We start from the raw sequence: 24,951 nt of genomic DNA, 5'->3' as shown, positions 1-24,951 counted from the left end.
AAAGGAAGCGTACTTCAAGTTGCAAATATTTAGCTTTATAAAAAATGCACCACCCTGTTTCCTTTCCTCAGACCTGGAAAGCTTTATGGACAGGCACCAATGTGGAGACTGGAATTCAGGAGCTCTGCTCAGTTAACGAATCCTTTCTGCAACAACCTCTGCTTTAATACCCACAACCGAGGAGAGGCACTCCCCTTGTCCACCTCCTTCCAGCCCTGGGAGAAAGGCTTCCCTGTAACTTAGGGCAGAATTCGCACCCTCCACCACGGGTCCTGGTTTGGGACTGGGAGTCTCCAAGAAGATGCCTAATCTCTTTTTTATTCTGATGTGTGAAAGTGGCTCTCAGATCCCCACCATCCACCTCCCCTAATCTTTTCCCCGGGTTGAACCCCCTAGGTCTTCAGCTGGTACTTAACACTCCCAGCCGGCTGTCAATAAAGTACATTCTATGCCTTCCAGGGCTCTGATTGCTACAAGGTTAAGATCAGACATTTGTGAATAGATCCTGTGAAGAAGCATCAGAAGTCTGAAAACTTCTTTTCCCAGGCTAACCAGCTCAGAGCAGCACAGAAGTTTACTTACGTATCTATCTTCTTGGCAACCCCTCAGCAAGCACCCAGGGAGCCACAGCCTCCTATATTACAAATTATATCATCCATACCTTTAGGTAAAACATCCTCCCAGATGCCTCCTGAGTCTCTGAATAATGCTGAGGTCTTTCATTGATCTTACTCCATTACTGACCTTTCTTAGCCTCTTACTAGTGGGCTGTGCTTTCAATAGGAAGAAAAAAAGTGGGTTAGTATGCTGTTTCATTTGTTCCAGCTGAGAGTGATAGAAACCTCATTATCAACAGCGGTTTAGATAAGATGGTTTATTTCCCTCTGGTGTACAAGTCTGGAAGTAGGCAAGGTATGGTGCCCCACAATATCAGAAACCTAGGCTCCTTCTACCTTGTTGTTCCACCATGCGGGGCTTCCATTCCAAGGTCACTTTACTGTCCAGTGTGACTTTCTCCAGTCATTACATCCACATTCTGGCCAGATGGAAGGCAGAAAGGCAAAGAACAGTACTCCTTCTCTACTTCAGGACATTCCCCAGAAGTTGCACACCACTTCCACTGGTCATTCCTAGATCCAATGGACGCCATGTTGTTGCTGTCCCTTTTCTAATAATAAGGAAGAAGGGAGAGGGGCGCCCCGCTAGCTCAGTCGGTTAAGCAGCTGCCTCTTGGTTTCGGCTCAGGTCATAATCTCACAGTTCGTTGAGTTCGAGCCCCATGTGGGGCTCTGTGCTGACAGCATAGAGCCTGTTTGGGACTCTCTCCCTCTCTCACTGCCCCTCCCTCACTCTTTCTCTCAAAATAAATAAAATTTTCAAAAAAAAAAAGGAAGAAGGGGAAACTGAGACTGGGGGACAACTAACTGTGCTGACAACCAGCTTACGCCACATGTGCCCGAGATCAGACACAACAAGGTCCAATGATTAATGACCCAACCCTGGTGGTCAGCCTCTCTGCAAAATCACTAAACTTGACACCAAATTGAATAGGATCCCACAATTAAAATCCCCTAAAATAAGATTAATGACCTGTGGGCAAAATTGGGACCAAAAAAATATGTATCCAGTGGAATCATGATCATTCAAGCAAATGGGTTTTTTAACTCAGATCTTCTCGATTAGCATTTCTGTGCAAGAATTCCTTTCCGGCATTTCTCAGAAATGTTATGTTTTTCCGAAGCCCAAATCCTCATTAAAATAAGTTGAGAAATCTAGAAAAACTGGGAAAAGTTTTCTCCCATGAGAATTAAAACTTAATGATAGAGTGGGGGAGGGGCAAACCAGGGGAAGGGGATTAAGAGGTACAAACTCCCAGTTATAAAATGAGTTAAGTCATGGGGATGAAAAGTACAGCATAGGGAATAGAGTCAATAATATTGTAATAACTGTGTGGTGTAATAACTGTGTAATAACTTACTGTGGTGAGCATTCTGTAATATAGATCATTGTCGAATCACTATGTTATACACCTGAAACTAACAAAATAAACGTCAACTAGGGGCACCTGGGTGGCTCAATTGGTTAAGTGTCCAACTCTTGATTTTGGCTCAGGTCATGATCTCACGGTTCGTGAGTTTGAGGCCTGCATCAGGCTTTGTGCTGACAGCGTGGAACCTGCCTGGGATTCTCTCTCTCCCTCTCTCTCTGCCCCTCCTCTGCTCTCTCTCTCTCAAAATAAATAAATACACTTATAATAATTATAAATGTCAACTATTCTTCAATTTTTAAAAAAGATTTACTTTATCAATTCAAGGACTGGTTGTTGTGTTTATATTTTACTCTGAAAAAATAAAACTAAAAAATTTTTAGGATAGAAACACAAAAAAACAAACCAAAACAACAACCAAAAAACCTTAACGATCAACATAGAGATGTCACTAGTTCAAAGGAATCCACTGATATCGTGGCGCCTGGGTGGCTCAGTCAGTTAAGCATCGCTTGATCTCAGCTCAGGTCTTGATCTCAGGGTTGTGAGTTCAAGCCCTACATTGGGTTCCCTAATGGGCATGAAGCCTGCTTAAACACACACACACACTCACACAAATGAATCCACTGATGTCAAATCAGAAGCAAGCGTAGAAAACACTGAAGCATGCATTGGAGAATTAAGGTAGACAGTTCCTGAGCGGAAGAATCACAGGACTTGACTGCAGCTGTTGCCATGTCATAAGCAGCGGTGTACGGGAGCCGGTTTGCACAGGCTCCAGAGGGCCGGTTGTGTGCATCTCTTTCCAACGCTCAGTGACATCACATTGGTAGCTTGAAATTGACCATGGTGGGAGTATTTATACCTCCCCTCAGACACTGGCAAGTGCTATATATCAGGGCTTTTATTTTGCCCCCAGAGAGCTGGTTTACCAGCATATACTAATTCCAAGTGTGTGTTTGTGGACTGGTTTGCTGCTAACGGTAAGTCATTTTTACAAATAAAATATTAGTAACTTTATACACATCAGATACTTATATGAGTCCTATGAGTGGTGTTAGAAAAAATAACAAATTTTGAGGCCAAATAAGTCCTTCTATTGGCAATTTCAATAAGCAATTTTTACATAATGTTATTAATCTTCCTAGTGGGTTTGAATGTTAATGTAATTTTTCCCAATAATGATGGCTGGCATTTCCAAGTGTTTGAGTATTCGCTATGCTACAGTTCTTTGTTAATACTCAACAGGAGAGAGGCAAAAAGAATACGACGTGATTGCTGTTGTCAAACACTCCAACAGGAAATCAGAAACTATTTGAAAGTCTGAATGGGCAACAGCAATATTGACTTCAACAGCAAAATCAAGACTAAGGCAAGCAGAGAAACATGGTTTATCATTAAAAAAGAAAATAAACTTCTCTGAAACAACATGTACCCTAAACTCGAAGACGTTTGGGACACAGTCTTAATTCAACCAACATTAGGGCAAAATGAAAGAAAATTTTCTACATCTGGAACACTTGTCTCAAAGCAAATATCAAGACTATCAGGTGGAACAATTTATGCTTTGTGTTTTTAAAGTTCATTTTGTAAATGATAACTTTTAAATATCAAATATTTGTGGTATTCTCTTTCAACTTTCAAGTGATTTTATTTGGCATTGATTTTGTGTTGTTACCATTCCCTTCCTTTTATCTCTTTCTATACCCAGTGTCGGTATCAGGTAGAGATCTGTTTTACATGTTATTAAAATAATCTTGTCACAGTATATTGGTTCATGATAATAATAATATAAAATCGTGTTATTCACTGAAAACTTCTGGAACTTTCAGCATCATACTATCAGAAAATTATTCACGGTTTATCATTATGGTCACTCATTTAAAAGCATGTAGATAAGTATCATGAAAAATGTGGAATGATTTATGATTTCAGAAATCTTGAGAATTCCTGCAAATTGCAATTTGTTAATCTTGGCTGCTGAATATTAGCATCAGTTGGAAATTTGGAAACATTACTCTGGATCACTGATTTTCAAACTTTGTCAAGCAGCCCATCTTTATCATCAAACAAGTCTACCTTGGAAACAGAAAATACAACAGATATAAAAGGAAGCTCTGGCTGAAGGAGACAGAATAAGGACATGCAATTCTGTCCTGTACATTGCAACCGAATTGCTGAGTGACTTGGGGCGGATCTCATAGGTTTCTGTCTTGGTTTCCTCACTTGTAAATTGCAAGTTCATTACAGCTCATGCTGTTCTCCTGTGTTGTGGGAGACACTTGAGACAATGCTGCAGGAGAGCTTTGCAAACCTGGGACAGCTTGTAGAGCGTTAGGGGCCGGACACATAGAGGCCATCCACACACCTGATACAACCTTTCTAATGTGAGCCCGAGGGGGAGAGCAAGGACTGAAACCCCAGACTCCATACATCCTGGCCGCTTTTCTGGACTGTCTGCCGGTGCCTGTCCCTTTTAAGAGCTGGAGCGTCAAGATGGAAACAAGACCTTGGGTTTAAAGTAGAATCATTCTACACCTAGTTAGGATCAGGCAGTAGAACACAGAAAATTATATTCCTCACGTGAAAGTCATGGATTATAAAAAGGGGAGTGTGAATTGTGTTCAAGTTCAAAGTTCACTGAAATGGGGGCCAGAAAGTTGCATTTCAGTCTGGCACTGCCACAAAATGTAGAGGAATGTGTCAGGTCCCCACTCTGAACTTCAGATCTTCGGAACTGTTACATCTGTTAAAGGCCAGGAGGTCTTGGATGACTCCACATTTCCATGAGGATTCATGCTCCTCATTCCCCAGCTGAGCTCACACAGAAACAGGAATCAGTTTTGTTCATCTGCGTCCGGAATGTTCCTGCTAAGTGGAGCTCCAGCATTCCTCAACCCGGAGAGAGCTCTTTTTGGAAATAACAGCTATTTTCTGAACAGTAGCAGCCAAGTTTGCTTTTCTTAACCTTTGCACCATCTTTAAAAAAATATTTTTACACGTAATAAAAAGCAACACTCGTTCAAATAAATTCCAACAATGCAGAAGCATATGAAGTCAAAAGCACAGGCTTTACCACTGTAATGTTCTCTGCCTGGTCTCCCTGTCCTTAACCCCACCACTGCCCACCTGGGCCCCAGAGGGATCTTTCTCAGACATACATCTAAACTCCTTACAAGGCTCCTGTGTGGGCTCTGTTCTCACCTTCAGGCTCTTCGTATCTGTGGTAGGTATAAAAATGGTCTCCCAAAAATGTCCACATCCTAATCCCCGAAACCTGTGAATGTCATATTATACCCAAAGGGGAATTACTCTTGCAGATGACCGCGTGCCAGCCCCTGCCCAGGGAACACGGGGGTCAACAAGACATGGTCCCAGCGCTTGGTGAACCCCCAATTTACTGATCTGGACAAGGCTGCAAATAACACAATCGGGTGCTCAGGGGAGGGAGAGCGGGGAGACCCAGGGAAACCTGGGAGGAGGGGCCCTTGAGCTAGACTTGCAGAAAAGAGGGCACTTCAACAAGGAGAATTTGGGAGAGGGTGTTCCAAGGGGAGCAGCACGAGTGGACATTCAGAGAGCTCGTGGCGGCAGGGAGTAGGCAGTTCGGCCTGGAGGAGGTGAGGACAGCTAGCTCCTGGAGAAGGAAGCACTTCTTGTCACACCTGACCAGCACGTTTCTGGGTAACAGAGGACGAAGGCAACAAAGAGGCAGCAACCATGGGGAGGAGGAAAGGTCCCAGGGAAGGTGGGGCTCAGAGGCTCTGCTGCTGAGCCTGCATCTCAGACATTCTTGGGGATAGGAGGCCTTTTCATATGATGCACCACCTAAGTGGGGACTTTGGGCAGCCAGAAAGGCTTTGGCCTGGAAGTCCTAAGTGGTGGTAAGGAAGCCTCTCCTAGCCGAGGGCCCTGTCATCTCCTCTACCACTGGGGGAGGGGGAACTAGTTGTCTTGGCAGTTTCTGCGGCCGAAGACCAGGATCCACACGCTGTCAACCGACATAGGATGCATGTGTGGACAGCCAGGCCTCTCCTGTAGGCTAAGCCGAGTCCCTGGACACCCCCTGTACAAACTCCACCACCCAAACACACCCCTCGGGCCCAGAACTTCTGACAGTGACCTTCACACCCAGATCCCGGCATTTTCTGGAAACTTAACAACCATGCCCCTGCTCCCCAGGCTTGCCCACCCTACCCATGCGAATGAGGCAGAAGAGGTGTGTGTGTGTGTGTGTGTGTGTGTGTGTGTGTGTGTCTATCCCTGTCTGTGTGTCTGTCCTAAGAATTTGTTACCATTTCTATGTCTGTGTTTGACTATGGTTTTGGATCTCCACTCAGATTGGAGTTGGTTTATATTATAATTGAAAAAATAAATTTTAGGGGCTCTTGGGTGGCTCAGGTGGTTAGTGTCCGATTCAGCTCAGGTCATGATCTCACAGTTTGTGGGTTTGAGCCCCATGTCGGGCTCTGTGCTGATGGCTGAGAGCCTGGGGTCTGCTTCGGATTCTGTTTCCCTCTCTCTATTTGTGTGTCCCCCCCCCCACCCCCCGGCTTATGCTCTGTCTCTCTCTCTCTCTCTCTAAAAGATAAACATTTAAAAAAATAAATTTTATTCCTTTTTCTTTGGTTCTTGTTTCTCTTATTCAAAAGCAAACCATTCATTGCAGGAAACACAGATAAACAAAAAGGGAAAACGTTTGAAACCCTACAAACGGTCCCCCTCCCCCAGAGACAATCACTAGTCCACACCCGGGCATGTCCCGCTCCTCCATGATGCAGCCAAGCGTATTTTCTCAAAAACACAATTTTACACACGGCACATGTGTAGTTCTCTAATTTACTCCATTTCTTACTCACTGATACATGACAAATGTCCTTTCATGTTAATGAGCTTGAATGTACCTTATTGTTTTCGAGCCTGTGTTCCATGTTAAGGCTGTGCTAGGATTTGCTGGATCAGCCCTCTCCCGAATAGGCTGCTTCTAACTTTTCACTATTACAAATGAACCAGACAAACGCATCTGTGGGTAGGTGCGTCTAGTTGTGTCTGATTTTTTTTTTTAAGTGTCATGTTCTAGGGAGAGAGGGGACCTGGCAAGGCACAATGACCCTTTTCTATTCCTTGGAACAAGTGGTTTCCTCTAAGGAAGGTACTTTTCCGGAAAACATGTTATTTCATGGCCTACTAACTCCAGAATCCAGCCTGTCCCAGAGAGAAACACCCCCCTGGTTGCAGGGCCAAGAATGTGCAGAAAAAGCAGGGCAGGGGTGAGCCCCTCCGGATAGCTGGGTTCAGAAGAACTTCCTGCTCGCTTGCAGACATCCTCTAGACAAAACAGGACAGAATCCTCACCTCTGCTGCACAACCCGGGAAACGGAGGCTTGGCCAGTCAATGGGGTGGGGGCGGGGGGGGGGGGGGAGGGCAGGGCTAGGAGGGGAGGGGTGGAATGAGCTGGGTTTTCCCTGCCCTTTGCCCTTGGGTGGAGCTGGGAGAGGAGTTCCAGAAGGTGAGGGGAAGGTGTGTGTGGAGAGGCACAGTCCAGGCCCTCTGCAGGTGTGAGGCCTCAGGGAGGGAGGCTGTGGTGGGCTGGCTCCTGGCGGAGGTCCGTTAGCCCAGAAGTCCAGGCCTCCACAGAGGTTCATCAGGGTGAGGCCCCAGAGGCTGCTTATTAAAACTGTGTCAGGCAAAGGCCCCCTTTCTTCTCCGAAGTCAGAGATCCAGGGAAATCCACGTGTAAGGCTTCTGTCCAGGGAAACCCTGGGCAAATCAGATCCCCAGGTGCCCTGACCTCCCCTTCATTCGGAATATATGAAATGGGTCTGCTGTGAGTCGGCTGGAGGCAGACCCCATTTGTGGAGGGAAAGGACTTGGGCTTTACTCCCGAGGGTTCCCGCCCAGCACTGCTGGGAGACATCGGTTCCAAGTGCCTCCCAGTGGGCAGCTCGGGATCCTCAAGTACAAAACAGAGGTAATGGGGCCGCTGTGAGCACTGAGGAGCTGAAGGAAAGCAGAGTGCCTCGGGCACAGCCAAGTCCAATGCAGAGGAACTAGGAGGAGGAGGAGGAGGAGGAGGACTGGAGAGACACTGGATTTGGAAACTGGGTTCATGTGAGGCTCTGCCTCAGATTTCCGGGGTGAGTGTAAGCAGCCCCTTCCCTTGCTGACACCAGATAAACACCCCTGCTTTGCTAGCATTCTAGTGCCAGCCTGTGACTGTCCCCGTGCAGCCACCCCTCCCCTGGGAGACAGATGCTCTCTGCCCTCTTCTTAGGCGCTGGGCAGAAGAGGGGGAGCACCTGGGCCAGCATACAACACACACACACACACACAACATGCACCTCACACACGTACACACCATGCCACACACCACACACATACTCTGCCTCACGTCACATCCCCCCCACACACTGTTGCACCCACGCACTCCACACGCAGGGAGGACTGTAGGAGCTGCTCCTCCCTTTTCCGGGTCATCATGCCACACTGTCCTTACTCCCAGCTACCCTATACTCATCTTTGAGCAGATGCTCCCGCTTCGCTTCGCTGAGAAAACAGACCATCTGGCACAACTGGCTCAACTCCCTTCTCCCCTCCCCCACCCCAGGCAAAGCAGGCAGCCTTCATCTCATCCCCATACCCCACCACCCAGCCCTGGACCCTCTGACCCCCTTCCTGAGCTCCCACTCCCAGGCCCACCCTGGGGACTCCTTCTGTGGGTCTTGTCCTTGCCGGTGTGCAGTTAGTGTCTCCCTGTCCGATCTTCCTTGCTCAGCTCCTGCTCAACCTCCCGCCCATTCCCAAAATTAATAATCAGCTCTCCCTCAGGGTGCTGCCACTCTGGTCAAAATATATCACTCTTTCAGCAAAACTAAAAGGCAACCAACAGAATGGGAGAAGATATTTGCAAATGACATATCAGATAAAGGGTTCGTATCCAAAATCTATAAAGAACTTCTCAAACTCAACATCCAAAAAACAAATAATCCAGTGAAGAAATGGGCAAAAGACATGAATAGACACTTCTCCAAAGAAGACATCCAGATGGCCAACCGACACATGAAAAAATGCTCAACATCACTCATCATCAGGGAAATAAATACAAATCAAAACCACAATGAGATACCACCTCATACCTGTCAGAATGGTCAGCATTAACAACTCGGGCAACAACAGATGTTGGTGAGGATACAGAGAAAGAGGATCTCTTTTGCATTGCTGGTGGGAATGCAAGCTGGTGCAGCCAGTCTGGAAAACAGTATGGAGGTTCCTCAAAAAACTAAAAATAGAACTACCCTATGACCCAGCAATTGCACTACTAGGCATTTACCCATGAGATACCAGGTGTGCTGGTTCGAAGGGACACATGCACCCCCATGTTTACAGCAGCACTATCAACAATAGCCAGAGTATGGAAAAAGCCCAAATGTCCATCGATGAATGAATGGATAAAGAAGATGTGGTATATATATACACAATGGAGTATTACCTGGCAATCAAAAAGAATGAAATCTTGCCATTTGCAACTACGTGGATGGAACTGGAGGGTATTATGCTAAGTGAAATTAGTCAGAGAAAGGCAAAAATCATATGACTTCACTCATATGAGGACTTTAAGAGACAAAACAGAGGAACATAAGGGAAGGGAAACAAAAATAATATAAAAACAGGGAGGGGGACAAAACAGAAGAGACTCATAAATATGGAGAACAAACTGAGGGTTACTGGAGGGGTTGTGGGAGGGGGGATGGGCTAATCGGGTAAGGGGCACTAAGGAATCTACTCCTGAGATCATTGTTGCACTATATGCTAACTAACTTGGATGTAAATTTTAGAAAATAAAATATAAAATATAAAAATAAAGAAATATATCGCTCTTCTTCCCTTCAAATTATCTTCAACTGTGACCTCCCCTTCCTCAGTTCCCACTGATTCAACTGCCCTTACACACACACACACACACACACACACACATCACTGTGCAAGCTGCTCCCTTCACTCCACTCAAACTGTTCTCACCAAGGTCACTATCAACCCTCATGTTGCAAAATCCAAGGTCTCTTCTCTGTGCTCACGGTTGCCAGCCGCCCCACCCCCACCCCAAACAGTTCTTTCAACCAGGTGACTCACCCTCCCTGAGAACCACTTTCTCCCTTGCCAGATAAAATACAGGACACCAGTTGAAATAAACTGCCAAACAACAAATAATGTTTTAGTATAAGTATGTCCCAAATATTGCATGGGACATACTTATGCTATTTTTTTTTTTTGTCTATCTGAAATTAAAATTGACTGGATGTCCTGCATTTTTACTTGCTAAATATGGTAACCCTACTCCCTGCTTCTCTACCCCATGTGCTCCCCACCCTGCTGTCCCTTCTTTAGCTCCTCCTCATCAGCCTGCTCCACAGTGGTTGGCCTTGACTGCCTTCTCTTCTCAAACTCCCTGATCTCTGGGACAGCTTCTCCCACACCCTCGAGCCCGGCTCCACTCGAAGCTGGCCTTGCCCAGAGTCTCTAAAGCCCTTCTCTCTCTAGATCCTACTGCCGGACCCGCTGCTCCTCTGTAGTAACAGCAGATTGCAATGCTGGCGGGGGGGGGGGGGGAGGGTGGGCGGTGTGCGCACAAGCACACAGTAGGAAAGACCGTACCTGCCCAGCCTGACAAGCAAGGCTGCCTCTTTGTTGCCTTTGTCCTCTGTTACCCAGAAACGTGCTGGTCAGGTGTGACAAGAAGTGCTTCTGTCATCCGGCCTCACCTCCTCCCGCCCGAACTGCCTACTCCCTGCCCCCACGAGCTCTCTGAATGTCCACTCGTGCTGCTCCCCCTGAACACCATCTCCCAAATTCTCCTTGTTGAAGTGCCCTCTTTTCTGCAAGTCTAGCTCAAGGGCCCCTCCTCCCAGGTTTCCCTGGGTCTCCCCGCTCTCCCTCCCCTGAGCCCCCAATTGTGTTATTTGCAGCCTTGCCCAGATCAGTAAATTGGAAGTTCACCAAGTGCTGGGACCATGTTTCATTGACCCCCATGTTCCCTGGGCACGGCCTGGCACACAGTTCGTGCTCAGCCAGTGCTTATTGAATAGAGGAGTGAATGACTAAATAAGAGAACAAGTGACAGAATGAATGAGCACATGCATGAGTAAGTGAGGGAGGAAGACTCAGTGAGTAGATGGAGGGGTGGGTGGGTGGATGGATGGATGGATGAACGGATGGATGGATAGTGGTTAGATAGGTGGGTAGATTAGCAAGTGAACAAATGAGGAAAACTCAGGGCTTGATATGATGCCCCTCACCTGCAGAGTGAGGTCAAGCTTCCTACCGTTGCTTTGTTTTCAGAGTCATGTGATTGCAGCCTGCAGACCCTCCTTCCACTGACCCAGCGAGGTTGTGACCATGAGCACAGGGACAGAGCTCTGGGCCTGGGGTCTTGATACCTGGGTCCAGCTGAAAGGCACCTGATCTGGAACAGAGCTTACTTTGCTGGAGGGCAGAGAGAGACCAAGGCTTACTCTTTCTCCCTTCCCAGGCCTTGCACTGCTGTCTCTGCCCACCTGGAGCTTCCATGCCCAGGTATATCTTTGTGTCTAGACATGCTTGCACATCTCTCATACCTGGGAACCTCTGAGAACAGGTCCCTACTGAGCTCTTTGGAGACGCACCACCCAGGACCCCCTCAAGGAAGTATTCAGGGGCAGCCTCAGCTGCAGGGCTGCTCTGCCTGAGGCTGAACCTTAGGGGACAGGGAAGGGGGGCCGCTAGCACTCAGAGACTGAGCAGAGGTAGGAGGCACATATCAAGGTCCTGCCTCATAATTTGACCTTTTCCTCTATCTAATCCTGCACTCTCCTCCTTCCCCTCATGGATAATGATCCCTATAAACCCCAAACTTTGTCTCCGTGTTCATTTGAGGAGAACACAACCTGCAACAGTTCCCTTCACTCAGTCTCTGGGTCCTCTTTGCAGCCGGTTTCCTTCCACGTGCATCTACGAAGACCCTGCTTGGGGTCTTTCAGGTCCAGAGTGACCAAGACAAGCTTCCCAGGAGCTCCCGTTCCTGGGCAGTCAGTGCCTCTCCCTTCCCCGTGCTCCCCTGCTCCATCCCTCTCCACCAGCCTCTCCCCCTGGCCCCTTCCCCCTCTGCACCTCTACAGCCCCAAGCCTCTCTCTGAGAGCCCTTCCTGCGGCAGCCACAAGGCCAAGATGGCCTGTCTAGGTACCCGTAGAGGCCAGACCCCTGTCAGGGTCAGTTTTTCCCTCCTCAATAAGCAGGTCCTAGGAGAGGCATCCATTCAAGGCAGGATGGAGACATATGAGCCAGGAGAGCCAGAAGTTTGCGTCCTTCAAACCATATTCTAAACCTGGCACAGCCTTCATTTCCTGCTACAGAGAAAACAGATTTTCTATTAATGAAAACTGAGCATGTCTTTATTTGTGATGAAAACAAGAGCTTTGTTACATGCTCTCAATGTAACACAACATTTTAACGTATTTGGAATTATCTTGAAGCTCATGATTTTTCTATCATTCCTAAGTGATGGAAGTCACTTACATTCTCTGAGAATAGAAGTGACCTATAAGAATATAGTAAGAAAGTCTCAAAGTATGTTTCAAAGTCTTTCTGGCGTTGCTGTTAAGAAAACATCTTGTACTTGCTATGACTTTCTTTTTCCTCTTGATTCTTGACCTTGATTCTTTTCTGTTGATTCTTGAGACGTCTATGAAGGGGTATACATTTTCAATCATAAAATAAATCATGTGTTCCCAGGAAGCAGCCCTTTGGTTTCAGGATCTCAGGGCTGATTCAGGCAACTGGCAGGAGACAATTCTCGGCATCAGGTTCTTTGCAATGTGCACTTGCAAGTAACAAAATGACTCAATCAGAAGGGAGATAAAAACATAAAAATGTCTACTTGAGCTCACTGTTTCTTCTGGTGGCAAGAGAACCAGTGTCACAGGCATCCCGGGGTAACCTGAGTGAACCAGCACTCTGTTTACAATAAATTCCAGTGACATCTCAGTCCCCCATGTAAATCAGAAGAGCTGGCTCACCGTGCAATCTGACACTGCCCAGCAGTCACTCTTCAGGCCTCTCCTAAGCCCCATCCTGTGGGAAGGGTCCGGCTGAGCTCTCAGGGGTCCAAGCTGAATTCCGTCTGGCCCCACCGCTGCGGATCTCCCAGGCTGGAGGGCACAGCAAAGTGAGATGGGATGGGACGGGGAGCTTGCAGAATAGAGGCAGGGAAGGACAGGAATGCAGCATTGGAGGAGTAGGACACCGGGGAAGGCTCGCTGGGTGACAAGTGAATCTGACCCACCAGCAGAACAAATCCTGGGGACTGTCAGGCCTCACATGAAGGTCCAGAAGTCCCGGGCACCCACCACTGGTTGGGCATGGTGACCTGGCCCCGTGAAGAAAGAAGCCTCCTGGCAAAACGTGGCCACTGTAAAGCTGTGGCCGGGGCCCCCCTGAGGATCCTGGGTCCTTGAGTCACAGCTGAAGCAGCACAGGATGCAGGTGATGGCTACGGTGACCACAAACAGCACGGCCACCACTCCGATCACTGCTGTTTCCATGGCTCCACGTGGCAGATGACCGGCTGAGCCCTAGCTCCCCATCCAAAACAGGGTGCCCTTGGTGGTGGCAGGCACTTTGCCCTTCCAGCCGCTCTCCTTGTGGTCTCCTAAGCGGATGCTGGCCTGAGGCCCTGGGTCACGGCCCTTCTGGGCCATGGGGCACCCCGCATGGTGCTACTCAGACCTCGGTGGGTCTCTGTTATTGTTTTCTAAGCCTCTGGTCTGGATTCCAAGAACCGTGGTCAACTCCGCTGGCGACTTCTGGAAGAAGAGCTGTCCTGAAAGATGTGAGCACAAGACTTCCTGGACTTGGAGGGGCTGGAAAGAAGGAACAGAAGACTTCGCTCAGAGGGAACATTGCCAACCCTGCCCCCTGGTGACGCCTACAGATTTCAAGAGAGTTTGTCTTCTCAGACAAAAGTCAAGATACTCCGCCTCCTGGGGACCCCGGATGAGCCTGGGCTCCGCCCCTAGAAGAACCTTGGGCCAGTCCTTGAATCAGCCTATCCGATGCCTCCTGAGCTCCTGGACCTGAGCAGGGGCAGGAACGCAGGTGGGGAGGAAGGCTCTGTGCCAGGTCGGGGCGGAGGCACTGCCAGGTCGCCACAAGGGCCATGGGGCCTTTGGCAGGGGGCTGTGGTCCCTTTCACTTGGCATCCTTTTCTGCATGGGGTGGGAGAGCGCTTTCTAGATAGGGCAGGATCCAAACCCCTTCAGTGATTCACTATGGGGCTCCTTCACCCTGTGGTTCCTGTTCCAGGAGAAGCCGTCTTCTGCATGGCCTCCCCACTCCCCAACCCTCCTTGCTGCCTGCTCACACTCGGATGCTGTGAAAACTTACCCTGGGCTTCTCCAAGCGACAGAGCCGGCAGTGGTGCCATGGCCTCCTGACCTGGGGGCTACCCCAGGGGCCAGGCCACGGCACACTCATCCCTGGGCGCTGCAGCCTTGGTCCTGCTTGGGACAAGGCTCCGAGATGTCTGAGCAGCTCTGAGAACTTCCTGGATTCCTTCCTCCAATTGTGAGTGTGGGCCCAGGACCTGCACAGCTGCCTGCCCCCTCCGTGACTGCACTTACCCCACCCCCCCCCACACACCCACACCATTGCAGCCCGACGAGGCAGGCTCTCCACTTAGCCCATCCGGGTGAGGGGCCAGCCGGGCCAGGCCACCCAGGAAGTCTGCCAGAAGGGCTGCCTCCTGACCGCCACCCGGTCCCGGCTCTTCCACAGCTAACCGCCTGAGACGACCCCACTTCCAGAAAGGAGGCTGGATTGCCGGTCCCACTTGACCCAAACTCTGAGAAACAGAGCAGTGAGGAACAATGCTTCCAGGTACCAGGCACAGGGTTTCTTGAGAGTTCTCCAAGGCCCCAGTGAATTTTCTTTAGTACCAGTTTTAGGAAGTTGCTAAGTGCAGGATGAGAGAGCAACTATTTGGACTAAATGAGGCCTGTCATGTTCTCACTCTTCCCTTTTCCAGGATGAGCTCCGGGCTCTTCCTCTGCATGAACAGCATTGGGCAAGCCGGGCCCATGGCAAACCTGGACACCTCAGATTATTTGTGTTAAGTAGGGCAGCCAGAGCAGAAAGGAAACACGATGCGCCAGTCTGGGGCACATGGTTTCAGACTGAATCACCAAAATCAACTCGCCAGTTCAGGAGACAGAGGGCACCAGAGGAATCCGGTTTCAAACTGAATTATTTGTTTCTTTGAATTCTCGTTTGCCTGTTCTTTGTGGACGCATGTAGTTGGAGGCCACCCATTGTAGATGTGTGTTTTTCAGCATTTTAAAACTGGAATAAAGGACAATTGCTCAGCCTTCTTGTCTTCTGCCTTGGATGGGTTTCCTTATCTGTTTCTGAGATTGGGGCCCCTTCTCTGATTCGCCAGTAAACTAGGCCTTCTGATCCATTCTGACAACAGACATTCAATAGTTGAACACAGGCTGTGTGGCGCAATGAGAGGGCCCCAGGGATATTGTGAGGACAGGTCCAGTCTGCTGCGAAGGCTCCTCAGGGTTGCATATGATGTCACACCCGCAGTCTGCAACATGGAATGACCAACAGGGCATCTCAAGCCCAGGGCACAAGGAGCCATCCTTGATGAAGATGGACAGGGTGCACTTACTTTCACCACAATGCCCACTCAGTTCAGGGTCCTTGCCTTCAACTATCCCCCAACAGCCCTGTCCCGTGATTTAAGTGGCAGCAGCATTATCAGGCGAGTTGGAAAGATCAAGACAGCCATACATGTTTACTACTGCTCAGAGACGTTTGTGCTAAGGGCTTTTTTTCTGGGTATCTTCTCCTCTTCTTGTGACTATTGTAATCCTGTGATATACAGCCCCTGACCATGGACCCCAGATGCCGTGGGACTTCCCAAGATAACTACCATTTAGATACATATGTGTCGCCCACAGCCACCATCATCAACTGATCAGAAAAAGACACATCCCTTACTTTCCCTTACATTAGAAGGGCAAAGATGATGGCAGACATCCTAAAGCAGAGAGAATAGAGCTCCCCCAGAGACTCCAGGCCACATTTAGGAAAGGCAGGCCATCCGAGACTGACACAGGGCTACATAAAGAGATGAGGGAGGAGAGGGGACGTCCAAGCCAGCAGGCCCACCCATGTCCATCTGTTAAATGTTTCCCACTTTTCAGGCCCCCAACACTGGGGATGGAGGGGGAGCACAGGCCCCCTCAGCAAGGGCCCCAGGAGCTCAGAGGCCTAATCCCCTCAAGGTCCTACTGCCATACTTGGTGTCCCTCAAGCCCCAAACTTCTGGCAGCGGTTATTCTGATCATATTTACTTTCCCAGAGAGCATGACGTTCTGAGAATTTTTCCTGAGCATCTGTTGTGTGGGCTGGTTCTGCACTGGGGGCAGGGAGCCCTCAAAGTTTCTTAGATGCATGAGGGCAGGGGCCCTTGAATCCTGCCATAAATCTCTGGGGAAGAGACAGATGTGTTCAGTGTTCCACCAGAAATATAAAAATAAATATGAATAACAAATTGGAAACCCATAGGAGGGAGCAACAAATTCTTCTTGGGCAAAGACACAGAGAGGGGAAAGTACGAGGTGTTTTCTGGGGCCAATGACCAGAGCAGTGTGGATAGGACAAAAGGAGCAAGGGACAGGGACCAGATCAGGGGCCTTTAATAACCAACCAGGAGGCAGGGACTTCACCTCTAGGGCTATAAAGGAGTTTCGGCAGATCCTACAGGCCACGGTGCAGAGATGCTTCAAAAAGGGACAGGGCTGGACGTGGGCAGGAGTCCAGATTGGCGGGGTCGGGGGAGGACAAGCTAGGACAGACTCGGGAATGCTGGAGGGGAGGCAGATTTGAAGGACACTGCAGAGATAAAATCAGCAGTACGTGGTGACCCGTGACCTACTTTCCCAGCCCAGAAACCTAGCACGGCTGTCAGTGTGGATTTGCCTCCCTCTCCCCCTTACACCTCCAACCCTCACAGAGAATCCACCAGGAACTAGAAAAGAAACAGGATGTTCTGTTCCAATGAGTCACCAGGCCCCTGACTTTCTGGCCCGTTCTCGAGCCCCTCCCCACCACCTCTCCTGGCCCCTAAGGCTCTCCTCTCTCTGCTTCCCACCCAAGCCCAGGCTGAAGGCCTCAGGACAAGATTTCCTTCCTCCCTGTGGAATTGTGCCAGCTATTCATGGGGTATGTGGAACATGCCTCCAGACTTTGGCAAGAAGAGGTCTCTGCTATCGATCCATTTTAGGGAAGAGGAAACTGAGATCCTGGGGAGACAAGCACTCTCCCAAGGCCACCCAGCACCACCTCCTCCAGTTTAAAGAACCTCCCAGCCCCTCTGCTATACACAGGCACCAGTGGGTCCGGGAGCTGGAGCCTCAAGGCTTGGATAAGAAACCCTGATCGAGTTATCAAGGACACACTGAATTCAACACAGCTCACAGACTGGGGCTTCTGCAGGTCCCAGGGTTCAGTCTGCCCTGGAGATGCACTGGAAAGAGCACTGGAGAAAGAGCCCTTGGTGACCAGCCTGGGTGGCCTCACCCCTCTTCTCTGAGCCCCTGGACTGTCCCACAGAAGCCCAAAGCCCCCCTGGTACACAGAGAGCCCTCTCTAGGCAGGGCTGCGTGCAAACCCCACGTCCTCCCTCAGAGCTTAGGCCCCAAGCTTTTCTCTCCTACTGCCCTTGGAGAACCACAGGGCCTGCCCAGTTTCCCCCAGGGCACGGCCAGCCCTCAAGCAGCAGGCAGAAGCTGCCCGTGCCAGGCACTCACTTCTCATCAGAGAAGGATGTTCCCAGGGCATTGCAGACACATGCCTGGCGGCTCGATCCTTCTCTCCCACTCGAGCTGTACGATCAAGAGCCTCTTCACAAAAGCTTCCTCGTAGTTTTTATTTTCTTGTATTAAGGCACCAGTGAATTGACCTTGCAGCCTCATACTGTCTTCTCCAAACACAAGCATTGCTGTCCCCTCCCAGCTACGCCCCTGGCCAGGGCCTGAGTAAATCAGAGGACAGCACTTCAGAGAGCACGGTACATCCTCTGTGCATCCACATGCACTGGTGTCCCCTGGGAGTTACAGTCACAGGCAGGGTCCATCCCCAAAGGACCATCTCTGCTCTCAACTTGTTATCTTCCAGTGTGCGCAGGGCCACCCCTGTGCTCCTCGCTTCTCTCCTTATAGTACCCTGGGGGGGGGGGGGGGGGTGGTAGTATGCAAAAGAAGCCAAGCAGGACCCAGGGCACAGTACTCAGTGTTTACCACAGAGAGGCGCCCTTCTGCACAGGAGCATGGGGGTCCACGGGAGGGCAAGCAGTGGCTGCCATTCACAGGCGTCAGTGGTGGCCTCGGTGGGCATGGAGGTGGGCTTGGTGGTGGGCTTGGTGGTAGAGGTGTCGGTGGAGGCGATGGTGGTGGAGGCCCACGTGGTGCGTGTGAGACACGTGGCCAGGATGACGGAAACAGTGAGCGTGCCCCGGGTGGCCCCGGCCCGGGAGGAGCCAAGGCTGGGCCCACCGGACTCGGTTTCTCCTCGCGGCCGGGCGGTTCCTCTCCACATCATGGTCCCGCTGTCCGTGGTACAGGCAGGTGGCCAGCAGCAGCACCAAGAGCAGAAGAGCCACGGCAATGCCTGTGATCAAGCCCGCGAGGGTCGTGCTTCCCAGGAGGCCTAGCATCTGGAAGCTGGACAGTCGTTCCTCTCGGCAGCTCCCTGCTGCTGCCTCCCCTTCGGCGGCCTCTGCTCAGCCCTCACACTCACTGGACTTTGTTGCCTCAGCTCCTGCGGTCTGGAGAGCAGCCAGGGAATGTGGGTGCCGCCTCTTTGGGCTGGAGCTGCCCGCCAAGTAAGAGGCCAGGCGACTGTTAACTCTGGGGAGGTCCATGGGGAGGCTGGGTGGGGACAGAGGAACTGTCAGGAGGGGCTGTGGAAGGAAGAACCCTGAGGCTGAGACAAGAGGTCCCGGCCCCCCCATGCCTGTCACCTGGCCAAGCGACCAAACCGGCCCCTTCCCCTCCCTGGCCTCCGCTCCCTCCTCTTTTAGACAGGACAGCATAGCAAGTAAGAACATAGGTTCTGGAACAACACAACGCACTAGTTCTATGACTATACACAAGTTACTTGACCTCTTTGTGCCTCCGTTTCCTCATCTGTAAAATGGCTAATAAGAGTAACTTTCTGGGGCACCTGAGCGGCTCGGTCGGTTGAGGCTCTTGCCTTTGGCCCAGGTCATGATCCCAGGGTCATGGGATTGAGCCCCAAGTCAGGCTCTGTGCTGAGTGTGGAGTCTGCTTGAGACTCTCTCTCCCTCTGCCCCTCTCTCCTGCTTATGTTCTCTTGCACTCTCTCTCTCTCTCTCAAATTAAAAAAGAAAAGAAAGAAAAAGAGTACCTTCCCCCATACATATGGTTTTCTAAGGATTTGAGCAGTTAAGATTATAAAGCACTTAAACCAGTCCCTGACACATGTTTGCCATCAATATCGCAGTGGAGTTTGGGCTGGGGAGACCTCAGCATTTGAGCGCCTCTGGCTCTCTGTCCTGCTGCTGGAGTCCTCCAGGACAGGGGCAGGCCCTGTGCAATGAATTGTCCTGTACTTCCAGAGCTCAGTGAGGCACTGCGGGCAGATTCATCATTGAGAGAGCCAGACGCTGTCTCTAGGTCCTCGGTGCCCAATCTGGGAGTTACCCATGCTGCAGGAGGCAGGGAGGGGGCTGCTGAGCTCAGAAAGGCCAGGCGCCATCCCAGCCTCCTGGTTCCCCATTCAACAGTCTTGACTGGCCATAAATGGCAGGCTTCTGGCTCCGTCCCATACCTTCTGAGCAGCAGAAGTGACATACCATTCCTTACTGGTGGAGAATTTACAGAGCAGGCCGGACCTGAACAGCCGCAGACTCCCCTACCCCTCCTGGTCCCAAATCCCCTCTGTTCATCCTAAACAAGTACTGTCCATTTGGCTCACGTGCCTCAGGGCTGGGCACCCGCTATCTCCCTGGGGAGCCCTTTCTGCTGTGGGTTTGTCAAGCTGTCCTCAAAGCTCCTTTTCACATGAGGCTCTCTGTCTCACCCTATGAGACCACAGATGTCCAGGGACCCTCCACAGTGAGCGCCCCCACCGTTTCTATCCTTCCCTGCTGTGTGCTCATCTCTCTACCACCTGGAGGAGTGTTTTCAGCAGCCAGCCTCTGTGTGACCTTACACAAGCCCGTCCCCTGACCCAGCCCGGTTCCTCCTCTGGAAAAGTTCCAAGGCAAAAGGTGACCTCCGGGGACTTTCCCTCTCAGACCTCAATGAGATGAGCTCTCTCAGGGAGGCCTCAAACCCTTAGTGAAAACCCTCTCTGGATGAAAACGTCAAACATTCCCTTCAACCAAATTGGGCTCAGGGGGCAGCAGGTCTAATGAGTCCTGGGGCTTTTGCCCTCAGAGTGAAAGCCAATTCAACTTTTAATGATGCTGGAGTGAGAGCTCCTTCCTGTGGCTTCCAGGGCCCTGGGGGCCCAGCTGCCTTCCCTCAGGGCCTATTAAGGAAGGAAGTCTGCTGGAAGGAGGAGGAGGAAGGCAACAGAACTTTCTCCTTCTCTAAGGAGATTCCCACTCCACACCAGCCACAGATGGGGCAGGACCCTGCAAACTGCAGACATGCAGAGCTTCAGTCAGCACAAAGCACTCTTGGAATCACCCAGACCCAGCCCTCACTGAGAGTTAGAGAAATTGAGGCCAGAGAAGGGAAGGGACTTGCTTAAGTTTTCCCAGCTTTGTGGGCTATTCTGTACAGCAGGTAATCAAGACAGCACTATTCCTAGAGTGAGGGGGGCATCCAGAGTGAGAGTCTGAGATCAGCTGGTGATCTTCTACAGAGATAACCGGAAAAGGGCTATACAGATGTGAATGAATCTGAACTCCCCACCTCTCTATCTCTCTCTCTCTTTCTCTCTCTCTCCCTCCCTCCCTCCCTCACTCTCTCACACACACACGTGACATTTGTTTTCTTAAGTGCAGGGTCACTTCCCATCTGGACAGAAGATAGGATCCCAGAGTGGGTGTTTGATTAGATGCTGAGCACTCGGGGGAAGGTATAGAGACCACAGTCCTCTGGGACTGCAGAAGTAACTGAGACCTTCTTGGAGTCCCAACTGAACACAAGGGTTTGCAGGGCTGATGGCTTTAGAGGAACGTGAGACTGTGTCAGAAAAGCTCTTGTGTAGCACTATGGTTGTATTTCTTTCATGGGGTTTGGACTTCTGCACCCCGCACAAGCTACCTTCTTAGCTGAGGGACTGGAGTTTCAGACTATACAGCTGAAAGATCAGCCTTTTGGAGTTCCTATCATTTAGCTTCATGCCCATTCTTTCCAGAGTGCACAGATTTATGCATTCACTCACATATCTGTGCACCCTTGTAAATTGCTCTGTAGGTAAACTCATGCACCGAGAATTGTGTGTGTACACATACTCAGGCACATATTCATGCACATATGCATGAGTGCATACAAGTTCCATACAAGCTCACAAACTCCTGTGTGTACAAGATACAAGTGGTTCTTGGCTGTCCCAAGAGAGCAACCATTGTTTTCAGCGCTTGGTAGCACCACCTAGTGGTGAAACTGTAAAAAAATCAGTTTTGTATTCTGATCTTTGTTTATAGATCATAATTTGAATCCATTTACTTAACTCCTCTCTGTTCCAGATTCTGGTCTGGAAATTTTAAGGAATTTCCACAAGATATAGTACAAATGAAACCATATTGATGGAGGCACTGACTAAGGAAGGGTGTCTCTGGGAGGTAATGAAGGTTATGCCCCAGCAGAGCCTCCCCTAAGACCTATGATAGACAGCCAAGACTAGGAATGAGGGTGAGGTGGGCACTGGCAAAAAACAAGTTGAGTGACTTTAGGTATTGCACGAGTGGCTGCTCTCAGAAGAAAGGCCAAGACTCAGCTCATCTTTTGTTCTGCACAAAAAGCAGGGATATTGGCCAGCATGTTCCTAACTTGGCTTGCTCGTGCCAGTTAGAGAAGGGAGATACTCCTCTGCCTAACCGTGGGTGGCCTTAGTAAATACTGAAAAGAAGTTGCCAAGAACAGCAGCAAACCTTTCTCCTCTTCTCAGGAGCTCTCCCTGCCCTAATCATGGTCAAGTAGACCACCCCCAACCCCAATCTAAAAAACTAAATCATAAACAACCAGGCTCTTTTTTCTTCTTTCTCCATTTGCCTTACACCAACATGCTTGAAAATAAGCTACAGAATTTTTATAGAACTATTTCAATTACAATACCAAACAAACATCAGTCTAGGTCCCTCTTTAAAGCAAGCAAATAGGGTCACCTGGGTGGCTCAGTCAGACAAGCATCCGACTCTTGATTTTGGCTCAGGTCATGATCTCACAGTTTGTGGGGATCAAGCCCTATGTCTCACTAATAGTGCAGAGCCTGCTTGGGATTCTCTCTCTTCCTCTCTCTCTGCCCCTGCCCCACTCACATGTATGCGCACTCTCTCTCTCAAAATAAATAAACTTTAAAAATAAATGAATAAATAAAGTGAGCAAATAGAGAAAATTGCTAGATATATGAAAAAAGATATCAAGTATTGTACCTTATTACCAAGGTTACTAGAATCTAAAAAATGGAGAAATAGTAAAATCCCAAAATTTATATTCTAAATAATATTCAAAAGCCAATCCATACATGAATTTGGGAAAATACTCAAAGCAGGAAATTTACTCTCAGATTAAAAATCAAATCAGGAAAGATTGCTTTGAGAACCATCCTCATAAGTCTCAGGGGAAAAAAAGGAATAAAGAGAGAAAGAGAGGGAAGAAATGGCCAGGAAATCAAATATGCTTATATAGCAGACATTCTAGAAGTAGAGAACAGAGCCCATGGAGAAATGATCATTAAAGAAATAAAGAAGGGCACCTGGGTGGCTCAGTTGGTTAAGCATCCAACTCTTGATTTTGGCTCAGGTCATGTTCTCACAGTTCATGAGTATGAGCCCTGCGTCGAACTCTGTGCTGACAGTGCAGAGCCTTCTTGGGATTCTCTCTCTCTCCCTCTCTCTCCGTCCCTCCCCCCATCCCATCTCAAGATAAATAAACTTAAAAAAAAACTTCCCTGAGCTGAAGAATTCCATCTTTAGATGAAAAGTTACCCTGAGTACTAGGCAGACTATTTGAAGAAGCCAGAGCAAGCCATCTAGGTACACCCAGGTGAAATTTTGACATTAAAAATGTGATGTAAAAAATATATATAAAGGAACTCAAATGTTACAGTCATTATGTAAATAGTCTGGCAGTTTCTTACAAAACTAAACACATGCTACCATATGATCCAGCAATCACACCTCTTGGTATTAACACAAAGTAATTTAAAACTTATGTTCACACAAAACCTGCATACAGATGTTTATAGCAGCTTTATTCTTTTTTTTGTGTTTATTTATTTTCGAGAGAGAGCACAAGCAGGTGGAGGGGCAGAGAGAGAGATGGAGACACAGAATCTGAAGGCGGCTGCAGGCTCTGAGACAGCTCAGAGCCCGACACAGGACTCAAACCCACAAACTATAAGATCATGATCTGATATGAAGTTGGATGCTTGGCTGACTGAGCCACCCAGGCACCCCAGCAACTTTATTCTTAATTGCCAAAACTTAGAAGCAACCAAGATGTCCTTCAGTAGGTGAATGAATAAGTAAACTAAGGTATATTGAAACAGTGGACTATTATTCAGCACTAAGAAGAAATAAGCTATCAAGCCATTAAAAGACACGGAGGAAATCTTAAATGCATTTTAGTAAGAGAAAGAAGACAATCTGAAAAGGCCACATACTGTATGATTCCAACTATATGATATTCTGGAAAAGGCCAAACTATGGAGACAAAAGAATCAGTGGCTGCCAGCAGCTAGAGAGGAGAGAGGAATGAATAGGCGGAGCACAGAGGCAACAGTGCCATTGCCAGTGTTTAGGGCAGTGAAACTATTTCGCAGGCACTATCCTGGTGGGTACATGTCATTATACATCAGGAAAGCCCTTACAATGTACAACACCAAGAGTTAACCCTAATGTAGACTATGTACTTTGGGTGACTCTGATATATGGATGCAGGTTCATTGATTATAACAAATGTACCACCATGGTGCCAAATGTTGACAGTGGTGAAGTCTGTGCATATGTGGAGACAGGAAGTATGTGGGAGATTTCTGTACATTCCACTCAGTTTTGCTGTACACCTAAAACTGCTCTAAAAAAAATAGTCTATTTTAAAAAAGGAAAAGGAGGGGCGCCTGGGTGGCTCAGTTAAGTGTCCGACTTTGCCGCAGGTCATGATCTCATGGTTTGTGAGTTCGAGCCCCACGTTGGGCTCTGTGCTGACAGCTCAGAGCCTGGAGCCTGCTTCTGATTCGGTGTCTCCCTCTCTCTCCCTGCCCCCTCCCTTTCTCACACTCTGGCTCTCTCTCTCTCTCTCTCTCTCTCTCAAAAATAAATAAACATTAAAAAAAATTTAATAAAAAAAATGATCCTACAAATAACAGGAGCTGTTCAAACTGTCTCAAAGAATAGAGAAAGAAACTTTCCTTTTTTAATCTATAAAATTTACTTTAGGGGCGCCTGGGTGGCTCAGTCGGTTGGGCGTCCGACTTCGGCTCAGGTCATGATCTCACGGTTCGTGAGTTCGAGCCCCGCGTTGGGCTCGGTGCTGACAGCTCAGAGCCTGGAGCCTGTTTCGGATTCTGTGTCTCCCTCTCTCTCTCTGCCCCTTCCCTGATCATGCTGTGTCTCTCTCTGTCTCAAAAATAAATAAACATTAAAAAATTAAAAAAAGAAAGAAAGAAAGAAAGAAAGAAAAGAGCCAGCTCATTTTGAAAAAAAAAAATTTACTTTATAAAACT

The 24,951-nt window shown here is 48.9% G+C and overlaps 3 protein-coding genes across 4 annotated transcripts in view; all 3 read right to left on the bottom strand.

The window, feature by feature from the left end:
• Positions 1–12,395: 12,395 nt before the first annotated feature.
• SPAAR (small regulatory polypeptide of amino acid response) lies at positions 12,396–13,562 on the bottom strand. Its single transcript, XM_042963951.1, has one exon. It carries the CDS (start codon positions 13,560–13,562, stop codon positions 13,335–13,337), a length of 228 nt encoding a protein of 75 aa, XP_042819885.1. The 3' UTR covers positions 12,396–13,334.
• A 236-nt stretch (positions 13,563–13,798) lies between these two features.
• Positions 13,799–24,951, bottom strand: part of TMEM8B (transmembrane protein 8B) — a 69,058-nt gene continuing 57,905 nt past the window's right edge. For both annotated transcript variants that reach the window (XR_006210439.1, XR_006210440.1), the window contains one exon: positions 13,799–13,880. The gene's annotated coding sequence lies outside the window, so the exon portion shown is untranslated. The remainder of the gene's footprint in view (positions 13,881–24,951) is intronic.
• Positions 13,816–18,758, bottom strand: HRCT1 (histidine rich carboxyl terminus 1). The gene is made up of 2 exons (XM_042963950.1): positions 17,838–18,758; positions 13,816–13,880 (listed from the first exon to the last, which is right to left on the bottom strand). The coding sequence occupies exon 1, from the start codon at positions 18,740–18,742 to the stop codon at positions 18,401–18,403; it is 342 nt and encodes a 113-aa protein (XP_042819884.1). The 5' UTR covers positions 18,743–18,758; the 3' UTR covers positions 13,816–13,880; positions 17,838–18,400.

Source organism: Panthera tigris, chromosome D4 (assembly GCF_018350195.1).
Source record: "Panthera tigris isolate Pti1 chromosome D4, P.tigris_Pti1_mat1.1, whole genome shotgun sequence".
NCBI lineage: Eukaryota > Metazoa > Chordata > Mammalia > Carnivora > Felidae > Panthera > Panthera tigris.
This window is presented reverse-complemented; position numbering and strand designations above follow the sequence as displayed.

What these genes read in the sequence shown, in the direction of transcription:
- HRCT1 (XM_042963950.1), bottom strand. Translation starts at nt 18,742, where the DNA reads ATGCTAGGCCTCCTGGGAAGCACGACCCTCGCGGGCTTGATCACAGGC.
- SPAAR (XM_042963951.1), bottom strand. Translation starts at nt 13,562, where the DNA reads ATGGAAACAGCAGTGATCGGAGTGGTGGCCGTGCTGTTTGTGGTCACC.